This window comes from Onychostruthus taczanowskii, unplaced genomic scaffold (assembly GCF_017590055.1).
Source record: "Onychostruthus taczanowskii isolate IOZ18803 unplaced genomic scaffold, ASM1759005v1 scaffold63, whole genome shotgun sequence".
NCBI classification, from domain to species: Eukaryota; Metazoa; Chordata; class Aves; order Passeriformes; family Passeridae; genus Onychostruthus; species Onychostruthus taczanowskii.
In genome coordinates, this window is record NW_024504012.1 from 2,104,200 (window position 1) to 2,115,928 (window position 11,729).

General features: G+C 46.0%; 1 protein-coding gene across 1 annotated transcript in view; it reads right to left on the reverse strand.

The window, feature by feature from the left end:
- Positions 1 to 10,950, reverse strand: part of ACBD6 (acyl-CoA binding domain containing 6) — an 82,187-nt gene extending 71,237 nt beyond the window's left edge. The window contains exons 1-3 of the mRNA XM_041420202.1: positions 10,740 to 10,950; positions 4,251 to 4,315; positions 3,689 to 3,785 (exon numbers count right to left, since the gene is read on the reverse strand). Coding sequence (XP_041276136.1) covers positions 3,689 to 3,785; positions 4,251 to 4,315; positions 10,740 to 10,937 — 360 coding nt within the window. The 5' untranslated portion in view covers positions 10,938 to 10,950. The remainder of the gene's footprint in view (positions 1 to 3,688; positions 3,786 to 4,250; positions 4,316 to 10,739) is intronic.
- Positions 10,951 to 11,729: the final 779 nt, after the last annotated feature.

Consider the following 11,729-nt stretch of genomic DNA (forward strand, 5'->3'; position numbering starts at 1 on the left):
CTGCTAAGAAAGGAAGTGCTGGCCTGCTTCGGCTTCTTTGGGTTTGAAAAACTTGAAGCCAGTGGGGATTTGTGATATCCAATACACAAGAGAGATGAGAATTTGGGAATGTGTGGGGGACTGCAAACAGACGCTACTATTCTCAAAATCTGGAAGTACTGAAGTGCCCGATTGTGCAGCGATGCACATGAGAACAAAGTGACAGCATGAAGGTGACACCCATCATCTGAAGGTGACATTCCCCAAACCCCTGAGCCCACTGCTGAGGCTGCAGAACAGCACCACGGCAGTGGGAGCGCAGAGCCAGAGGGACACGCACGCGGTGGCTGGCAGGGAGGACAGGTGAGTGTCACCACCACGCTCACACCAGCCAAAGCCACCAAAAGCAATTGTCATTTGCTGCCAGTAAAGCAGGAAGAGGACAGGTGAACATAGGAGAAGAGAAGCAGCCGGGACACATCTTCCTTTGTAAAGGACCCGAAGCAGTGGGAGGTGTTGACGGCATGAAATGTTTCTGTTTCAGGCTGGAGAATGCAAAAGAATGGCTTCATAAATTATTCTCTGTTCTGGAGGAAGAGTGAATAGGCTTGAAGGACAGGTGATGTCTCTGAAATATGCAAATAGAGCTGAGCTGGTCCAAGCAATTACCTTTCCACTGCCTGGAACTTCAGACTGAAAGGAATGACTCACAAGAAACAAAAGATGTGCTAAAAGGTAGAAGATGACGAAGGAAGACTGCATCAAGAGGAGAATGGAGACAGCATGGAAAAGAATATTCCTGACCACCTCCTAACAGCTGTTCTTGGGAAAAGGAGCAAAACAACCCACAACACGTAGTAAGACCATGCCACACAGAAGGGCTGAACTGCAGAACATCCTGAAAGGCAATTGTGATTGTTCTAGACCAACACAGCCATGACACTCCCGTGGCTTCATGGATGTAAAGACAATGGACCTCACCTCAAATATCCTCGAGGTTACCTGTTAATTTAAAACATTTTCTAGCCAATAAAATTGCTGAAAGTAAGTGTAACATGATAATTTCTTCCCAGATTTTAAACAAAGCTCTGAAAGAGAAGATTAGGCAGGACAATGAGACAACCTGCAGGCAGCAAAGGTGAAAAAGAAACTAAACCACCTTGGAAATAGCCAAGCAGATACAGTAAAAAAATGGCACACAAGCTTCAGAGAGCAGCTGTCTCCTCATGAAGTGTGGGTACTCCAAAGTCAGCACAGGAATAGGAAGCAGCAGGTGAGATCTGGGCTGCTGTTAAGAGTTCTCATTGCTTCTGGACACAAATTCAGGGCAGTCCTCCTGAATGAGAACCCTTTTACTTCAGGGTTTTTTTCCCATCCATAACAAAGATACTAAATTAAAGCAGGCAAATCTGATGCTGGAAGTGTACTAATGAAGAAACTTCAATATGGAAGAATGAATCAATGGAGAAACAAGAAAAAGGAATGAAGAAGTGGATCTACTTGGACTGCATAAGAAATACTGCATTTAGTTCCATTCTATTTGTTAACCAAAACACTGACAGCCTGAAGGTTGCAGAACAGCAGCAAATCTGCTGAGGAAAAAATGAACCTATGAAAAAAATAAGTGGTTTTAAGCTTAAAATTTTACTGAAGGATCAAGATAATAAAGCCCTTTTGCAAATATATGAAAAAGGAGACTGAGGAGGATTTAAAATAACACAAAATAACAATTTTAACGGGTGAGATGAAAGGCTGAAGAAAAAGTAAGTTGGGAACATTGAGAAAGCTTTTAAATAGCAAAATTCATGAGGATGCACAACAAGAAATTGAACATTTTTGTACTGTAATTACTATTTATGATTCATAATGATATGAAAGCCAAACTTTTGAAATTTGTAATGTGCACTTTATACTGCTTTTAAACTAAGCATTTGGAGTATTTCATTCAGAATCTATGGTACATAAGAAAAATCTGAAGGAACCTAGCAGATGAGCATGTAAAAGAGACACAATGACAGTGATGAAGCACCTTGTAATGTACCCACAGCTCTTTTCTATAAATCCAATTTGAAATTTGAAGACTAAAGTAGCTGTTTTATCTCCATCCTCTGACACATACATCTCCATCATTTTAAAGAACAGAGCTCCCTCTCGTGGCTCCAGAACGTGGATTTGGTGGGGAGAAGGACAAACAGGAGAGGAGCACGAGAGAGGACTGAGAGCATTTTGGTCCTGTAAAAGTGGAATTAAAAGGATGATGTAATAAGAAGGACAGGTGAATTCTTGTGAAGAAAGCAAAGCCACCTTTATTTCAATGCTGACTTTTAAATTACATTTTCTGCTAATTCCCCTCTTTACCTTAGGGGAAGAGGGGAGGAACAGCACTGCCAACCTTTCTGTGTTTGCTGTATGGGTTCTTTAAAATATTTGTTTATATTTTTTTTGTAAAAACATGTTACTCCCCTTTCCTGGCTGACACTTTTGTAACCTGAAGCTCACAGCTCTGACAGTAAGGATTTCTCTGAGGCAAGGAAGTGAAGGGAATACCGAAAAAACTAAATGTGTCACCATGCTAAAAAATTTGCTCAGGAAAGCACTGAGTATTTAGGGGTTTTGTTTGTTTGTTTGTTTGTTTTTTAATTAATATTCATGTGTTTCACTTGAAACTTACTTCAGTTAGGATTTTTACAAATTACTTTATTTCTGTATGAGAATTTTAGCCTGGACAAGAATTTACCCAGCAAGCAGCCAACTTTGGCTAACTGCACAGCACATAAAACTATTTTCTCCAAGGGCATTGAAAAGGATTTTTTATAAATGACAGCCTTTCTTTGCTGCAAAAACACTATGAATGACATGAACTAGTGAAGAAAAAAAAAAAATTAACCTTAAACCGCAAGAACAGCATCAGAAGACAACTCAAAATCAAATTCTTGATTCATAAGATTGTGCCCACACAAGATTTTGCTTCCAAAGCACGGGAATATAGAAGAACAAATTTCCTATCAAGAGAAGAAATTATCATGCCTTCGGCATTTTACTATTACTGAAATATCTCCACTCTATTTCCAAAGGCTATACTTTTTCTAAAGAGCAATCCTCTTTAAAAATGGTATAAAAGTCAGTCTATAAACAGGAGATATCCTTAAGGATTCAATCAAGTAATAAACCTGGTAGATGAAAGACAAATTAATTAAAATGACAGTGTACAGTCTCCCCATAACACACAGATACAGACTTGTTATGTTGGAGTACCTAATCATAATCAGATTTGGTAATTTGCTGCATGGAAACAAAAAGGAAACATTTTTAGAATTGATCATTCAGTTCATGTCACTTTCATGGAGATTGCTTTCTATTGATCAACATTTAAAGATGTAGTTGAAAAGAGAAGGATGAGAAAAGGATAAAAAGTATCTTTACATGCTAAATACAGCATGAACCAATAAGAGCAAAATAAATTAGATCACTACAGCCAAACCAAGCCTGTGCATGCACTGGCTGTAATGAAGATCATTATGAATGAAAGAGATGGTTCTTCATGCTTCAGTCACAACAAAAGGAGATTTTAGAAAAAAATTTAGACTTTAATCTGCTCAAAATGAAGTTTGCCATGCAGCAATTAAAGCCTGTGAGAAGCTGAACCATTGTCAGCTTCACAAAGACAAATGCTGGTTGGTTTTCTGAATGGTAATTCCACGTTTCCTACCTGTGGATTCCAACTGGGGTCGAGTTTTTTCACTGCAGCGATGTACTCCTGCATAGCTTGGTGAGGGCTGGTATCTCCCAGGGCTTTCCAAGCCTCCCTAGGAGCAACAGCAAAACATCAGTGAGCCCCTCAGATACAGCACAAGGTGTCTTTATGGTGACATCAGCTGAACACAGCAAACGGATTCATCAAAATCCTTTCAGGGCATGCAAAGCCATCTTTCATTCAGCTTGAAATGGTCAACGTTTCTCTGAGGCCATGAATGGCCACTGTCAGTGCAGCTCTGTTGTGAAAGGATCTTTCAGGGGATCCTGATCCAGGCTGGAACACGGTCTGTGTTCACAGAGCTGCAGCTGTTCTCACATTTTTGCTGTATTGCATGCCAGTTCTTGATGAAGACAGATTCTGGTATTTCACATCTGTATCAGGCATAGCAGCAAACATTTCCTTGTTAAAAAAAGGCTTTTAAACTCCCCTAGGTCCATAATTTGTCTACAAATGAGACAAGATGGAACAAAAAGCAGAGCCAGAATTGCTAGGAATGACAAGGACTTCCTCTTACCATTTCTGCTTTCCCTCAAAGTCAAAGAAGCTTGGCTTGGGGGTGTTACAGGTTCCAAGTTTCACCTAAAGAAAAGAAATTTCCTTCTGTCAGAACAAAACAAAGGGGACTTGCACAAGGAAAATTCTGTGTTCTGATGGTTTCAGGGTAACCGTGTCATAAGGCCAGAAGAAAGGTTTTTTTGGAAACAACTTCATCAACCCCATCTCACCCCTGCTTTAGCACCTCTGCATCCCTGGGTTTTCTTTGCATGATGCACGGGAAGCAATTTTGTTGTGCAGCTCATTTCTTTTGCATGCATTACCCACAGGGATAACCAGTGAGTGATTTCTCACTAATGTTATGTTTATTACCCAGCCAAATGCCTCATCCTCCACCAGGATAAAGAAAAATTCTGTTGATTAGGGTTTCCACAGAGATGATTATTCATTACAGCTGAAATTCACCTGCTTCCGCACAAAGCTCGAGTAAACAGACTTTGCTTAATTATTTTCAAGGTCCTCTGGAAGGCAAGGGGACAAACTTGGAGCGAAGGAATGCCAGGCAGCTCCTGAATTTGCTCCGAGGCACCCGGCTGCAGGAAGCACTGCATGAAAGACAAGTCAAGGCCTGAGTGCCAGAGATGAGCCAATCTGTCAGAAGCAAGGCAGAAATTAAAATGTGTGTGTGGGGGGGGGGGGTGAAATTAAAAAGGAAGGAAGGGAGTGAGCCAGAACCCAGGGAGAGATATATGGAAAAAAGTGTCACAACCAGTGTAAAATGAACTTGGTGCCAGTGGGATTCAGGCAGTTTTCCACATGTAAATGAATTTTTTTAACATAGGATGATGGGTCAAAGGCTAGAAGTCAGAGCAGCAGCTCCTGGGAGGCAGTTCCCACAGCAAGTCCCCCAAAGATGGGACACAGCACAGATGGACCCCAGGGAGGGGACACAGGTACACCCTGGAGGTGGGCAAAGGCTTCTGGAGAAACGTTTTGTTAGCCAAGCAAAACCAAACTGCATCCAGCAAATGTTTTATGAAATATGCTCAAGTGTTCAGGCAGGTGAAGTGCTTAAATCAACGAACAATTCTTCACCTTAACAGGGTGGGGATTTTATGCTGAGGATGGAAGCAATGGAAGCATTAATCAGGCTTTAAAGAGAGCATGCCTGTGCTGAGAGATATTTATTAGTTACACTATGTTTTCATTTAAAGTGTTAGAGAATATGAGTGACTGTAACTGAAATTAATTTTCTGTACATCTGACTGTCTCCCAGTGAGCAATTCATCCAAATTAGAACATCTTAGCTGGCCTTTAAAACAACATACTGCATTTCAGGGAGAAATAGGAGAATAGGCTAGCAACAGTTAAGTTCTATAAATCAGTCACAATTCATGTAGTCTAAATGTTTTTTTCTATGCTCTGAGGTGGATTGGACCACTTGTTTTAAAAAGCAAAACAAACTAGGGAATAAAATGTAAATTCATTATCTGTATGGAAAATGCCTGCTTGGCAATTCTTTAGTTCAACAGCCAACCTGCAGAAATTGGCCAAGATAGATAAAGAAAATAAATCTGTTTTAATATTAATTTTCCACTGCCATCATCAAAACACGACAGCAGTTTCCTCTCTGGAGATTTGGCACTCAAAGGCTGTTCTAGCGTTGGGGAAGACTGTTAGTAACATTGATAGTAATACAAATCAAGGAACAGTAGTTAAATTTCATCCATCAAGAGGGAAAAAAAGTGCACTTGTGCCCTGCTTGCTATTTTAAGGTACATTAAAAAGGCTTGCAGTGGTTTTGTTGGAAAGAATAAAACACAAGATTTTGGCTCCTCTCTTTTTGCTGCAAGACTCACAATGCAGGAGAAACCAACGAGGAATTTAACATAAAAGAGGATCCGAGCTTGACAGCTGAGGAAGGGGAGCTAAGCAGGCCAATACTGACAAAAAAGGCAGAATTTTGTGCAGGACTCTGTCCTCCTGCTGCTTCCCTAGAGGATCTCAAAAGGTGTTTCACTCCATAGCCAGCCTGCAGCCAAGAGCCTGTATTAGTATTTTAAATTAAGACTTTCTCATTCCATGTCCAGAAAATAATTATTGAAGGTCTCTAGGGTGCTGAGTGGTCACTTGATGCTCAGCTCTCCTCACTTACAGTTCATCAGCAGCATTAAAAGAACATGACAGGCAGAATGCATTAAAAACCTCCCGGTGTTGCTTCTGCATGCTGAGTCGCCTGCAGGCACTATTCTCCTGAGTGGCACAAACGTGACCCTGGCAGCCCCAAACAGGCAGTGTCTGCAGCCATCTCCATCTGTGGCCAAAATAAATTTGGAAAACTTGGATGAGGTCTTCACCTGAGAGCTGAAGGCCAATGACATTTAGAAGAGGGAGAGATGCTCAGAGATGTGTTAATGCTGGTCACCATCTCCATACACCTTCAGCTGCTGCTCCACGCTGTGAGAAACCTTGAGATTCTCCTCACACCTTACCCCATGACTGGCTCTCCCTCCCTGCTGGTGGTTAAATGGTTCTTTGCTAATTTTTCTGCCAATATATTTATACAGCAGGGTGTTCCAGCCAAATATTCCTACCTGATTGTAAATCTTGTAAGGTGAATTGCATTTGCAGCCTCCCTATGGAGCAATAACAGGAACAGAACCTCCATGGACAGCAGGACTGTACACAAGCCAAGTAAGCTAAATTGCTTTTCCAAGACAGCAATTCCTGCCTGTTTCTGTCCACAGCTCTGTCCCAGCCCATGGGAAAGCCCTGACTGGAAATGGGCTGTAAGGAAGGACGGGCAAACACCAACCACAAAAGGAGGGGTCATGATGACCAAGTGACTGCACATCCCAGAGAGACACTGGTAAGAACCAAGTCAGTGCCATGGCATGGCTCCATGAAACAGGGAGCTGCAGGCAGAAATTCCTGTGTTCAGGGCAGGCTTGTGGCATCAAGCCTGCCCTGAACACAGGAATATACTCAATACTTGAAAGACATAATGCAAAACGGGTATTATATCCTCGAGCCCACAGCTGGAGACACTACAGACCCCGTTTTGCCATCAGCAGTGCATTTCCAGCTTGCCAGCACCTCTCAACATTTACATGGACACATCCTCCTCCTGGCAGGGCAGTTTTCCCAGTCCAGTAATTTCCAGTGAGTTCTGGATCCCCTTCCCTATCTAAATCACCACTGGTCTCCATTGCTGCACCTTCTGAACCTCAGATTTTTACATCCTCCCCATGATGGGCAAGCGCTGCCTTCACCTCACCACTACAGATACAAGGCCCGGCCTAGTGATTTGCCCAAAGCCACACAGAAAGTAGTGGAAGGGAAGAAAAATCAGTCCCAGTCCAAAGCCTTATGGACTAGTCTGTTCCTCCTGTTGTGGGGCAGAGTCATAAACTCAGCAACATCTTCTAAAAACCTCACTGGAGATGACAACCAAGCAATTCCCTTATTTTCAGGTCTCTGACACATAAACAAAATCAGAGAGAAAAGTAATAAAATCCTGAAATGGCCTCCAATAAAAGGTAATAAAATTCCAGGAAAATGCCTATATACCCAAACAGTTTGAAATAAATTATATACAGTATTTTAACAGAGAGCTCAGCTGTTACTGTCACCTCTTTTATGACGATGTTGTATCTTAAATCAAAGCCTTCAGTGACACAAAACACTACACTGGGAAAAGACAAGGATGCCAAATCAAGGACAGTAGACAGATCTGAGTCAGCACCTTTTGTGTGCCAGCAATTCCACCATCCACCGGGGTAATATATTAGCAGCTCATTATGCATCCTGATATGGCTGCTGTAATTAAACACAGAAAACTTGCATTCAACGCCCTCATTTTGATTTAAAGCACAAAATGCTGCAAAACTTAAAGTTAGCAGGGCACAATCATGTGGTGGCTGTGCTAGCAAAGCTCTCCCATCTCCAGGGCCAGCACTGCACTGCCAGGCACTCTGTAACAGGGACAGCACATTTCTGAACTGGGGAGGCACAGAAATCCAGGAGCCAAGCACAGCCTGAAACCAAGGAGCACAAAGGCACTTGCTGTCACATCCTGGCAGGTCAGGGACACAGGAAAAGGACACAGAAGTGCCCTGTTCTTCTCAGTGGAAAGCAACTGGAAATCTGTGCTGACAAAGTGTTAATTGTCAGCTTTTCCTGACTTGTATCAAAAATCTTGTTAAACAGCTTCTGATTTTTGCAATTTTTAACATTAAACTCCTTATTGGTCTTACAGAGCTAACAGCAGGAAACCCTCTGTAGTCTGTGGACAATCATGAGCTGACAAGCAAGCAATCCCTTTGCACTTCCACCCAGGGTAGTCACAAACATTTGAAACAGAGCAAAAAATAAAGATGTTATTTGCAACAAGCATCCTGAGAATACAGCCAAAAAATTATAGAAAAGACACCTTTTTCCTTGCATCCTGGGCATTGTAAAATTCTCCTTGTATTTTGTTTTCTACCCTCCTTTTTCTCACACGGGAAACAGAAACCTGCAGTCCTGTTTAAGTGCTAAGCACAGCCTGAAAACAAAACCTCACGTGACCAGCCTGCTTTTAACATAATTACTCGTTCACAAACCACAGCCTGGGAGCTGCCAGCTTAGAGGATAATTAAATATTGCACTAAAAAATTGAGAGCACTTATACATGGCAGTAGTAGGACACAGGTAATCCATGTGGGAGGAACACGTGTGGAAGATGTGCACACCCAATTTTGTCTGCTCATCCAAATGAGTGGGATTCAGTCCTCAAGCTGAGGCAGCACCTCTTGCCACACACTTGAGCCATAGAATCACAGAATGGTTTGGGTTGAAAGATCACCTAGTTCCAACCCCCTGGCATGGATAGGGACAGGTTCCACCACAACAGGCTGCTCAGAGCTCCGTCCAGCCTGTATTTGTAGTTTTACTCTTTCATATTCTGGGTGTAACAACACTTACAGTTTTCTGTTTCTCCAAGTCAGGCGATTGCTACAGCCCTTTGCAACTGGTGCTTTGTTTGGTTTGTTTTATGTAACTTCTGCCACAGGAGCAGAAAGAAGCTACATTGTGTATTCCAACAGGATGCACCCCACAGCCTGCTCAGTTCACACAGACTGACGGGGAAGTGGGGGTCGAGTTCAAGGTTACCACCAGAACCAACCAGCTCAGCTGTGGAGCTGGTCCTCCACACCAATTTCAACCACCCTGCACTCTGCCAAAGCCAAACCACAGAATCGTTAACTGGGGAAAAGACCTCCATGATCATTCAGCCCAGCCTTTGGCCAAACATCACCATTCCCACTGAATCACATGGCAAAGTGCTGCTTCTGCTTGGTTATTGAACATTTCCAGGGATGGTCATTCCACCACTTCCCTGGGCAGCCCATTCCAGTGCCCCTAGTCCATTCTTCGCCCATTCTTTCAGGCAAGAAGTTTTTCCTAATATCCAACCTGGACCTCTGCTGGCAGAACTTGAGTCTGGTTCCTGTTGTTCAAAGGATGCAGCATCAGGGCCACCCTCACTGAGTGAGAGGTGATGAACAACCACCAGGGTGATGGATTTACAGAATCATTTGGTTTGGAAAAGAACTCTGAGACCACAGAGTCCAACCTTACACCAACCACCACCTTGATAACCAGACCACGGTGCCAAGGGTCACGTCCAGTGATTTCTTGAACACCTCCAAGAGCAGTGACTCCACCACCTCTCCTGGGCAGCCCCTTCCAGTGCCTGACCACCCTTCCAGTGAGCAATTTTTCCTGATGTGCAGCCTGAACTGCACCTGGTCCAGCTCAAGGCCATTTCCTTTTGTCCTGTCACATGTTATTAGGGAGCAGAACCCGACCCCCACCTGGCCACAACCTCCTCTCAGAGGTTGTAGAAAGCAACAAAGTTCCCCCTGAGCCTCCTTTTCTCCAGGCTGCTCTTCACCAGACTGGAGCTCCAGACCCTTCCCCAGCTCTGCTCCCTTCTCTGGACAAGCTCCACCACCTCACTGTCCTTCCTGAATCGAGGAGTCCAAAACTGAGCCCAGAATTTGAGATGCAGCCTCACCATGCCCGCTGCAGGGGGTCTCTCACTGTCCTGCTGGAACTGAAAATTTCTCTTCTTTTTTTATTTACCACCGGCCACACCACGGCTGATACAGCCCTTGGCCTTCTCGGGCTCATGCTCAGCTGCTGTGGCCAGCATCGCCAGCTCCTTTCCCGCTGGGGCACGTCCCAACCACTCTCCCCCCAGATTTCGGGGCTCTGTCCCACCGGACTCCATCCACCGCCACCGCGGCCGCCGCCGTCCCGGAGGGAGACACCCCCGCTCCTCCATCACCCCGGGACGCAACTTTCCTCCCGGGCACTGCTGCCACATTTCGGGCCGCAGCCCCTGTGCACACGGCCCCGGCAGAGCCCCAGGCCAGCCCCCCGGGGCACCGCTCGGCTCTCGCCCCCAGCCCGGCCCGCCCGCCCCGGGGCCGCGCTCAGCCCTGGGCCGGTCCCGCCTCACCTGCTTGTAGCGGGCGTACAGATAGAGCAGCTGCTCCTTGCTGGCAGCGGGCAGCAGCGAGGGGAGCCGCTCGGCCGCCTGCTCGAAGAGCGCGGGCAGGTCCCGGTCCGGCGGCGCCGCGCCCGTGGCCGCCGCCTCGGAGCCCGAGCTGAGCTCGCCGCCGCTCCCGCCCGCCGCCGACAGCGGGGGCGACGCCATGGCGGCCCGCGCCCGCCCCGGTCCGCACCACAACACGCTCCCCCGCCGCGCCTCGGTACGCGCGCCCGCGCCGCCCGCGGGAAACGCTCGCCGCGCAAAAGGGTTCCGGGCGGCCGCGGACCCGCGTGTCGGAGAGCGGCGACGTGACGTGGAGTGACAGAATCGCTTGGGTGGGGAAAGACCGCCAGGAGCATCGAGTCCAAACGTCCCCCCAGCAGCACTTACATGTTCACCACTAAACCGTGTCCCAAGGTGCCACGTCCACGCGTTCTTTAGGGCTTACAGGGATGGTGCCTGCCCTGGGCAGCCAAAGGCTGACGACCCTCTCCACACAAAACCTTTCGTATTATCAAATCTAAACCTCCCCTGCTGCAGCTTGAGGCCGTTTCCTCTCATCCTGTCGCTTGTTACCGGGGAGAAGAGGCTGACACTGAGATCATTCCACCCTCCTGTCACAGGGCTGTAGGGAGCCAATGTCCCCTGAGCCCTCAGCTTTCTCAGCCTCTCCTCACCAGAATTTTGCTCCAGCCCCTTCCCCAGCTCTTCTCTGGACTTGCTCCAGCCCCTCAATGTCCTTCCTGAGTTGAAGGGCCCAGAACTGGACGCAGGATCCAAGGTGTGACCTCCCCGTTCCCAGCACAGGGGATCGGCTAAGGGGGAGGATTCACAGCCCATCCACTCCCACTCCCCGCCATGGCCAGGGACACCAGGGCGCTCCAAGCTCCATCCAGCCTGGCCTTGGACACTTCAGGGATGAGGCAGCCACCGCTTCTCTGGCCAACCCCTCCTCTG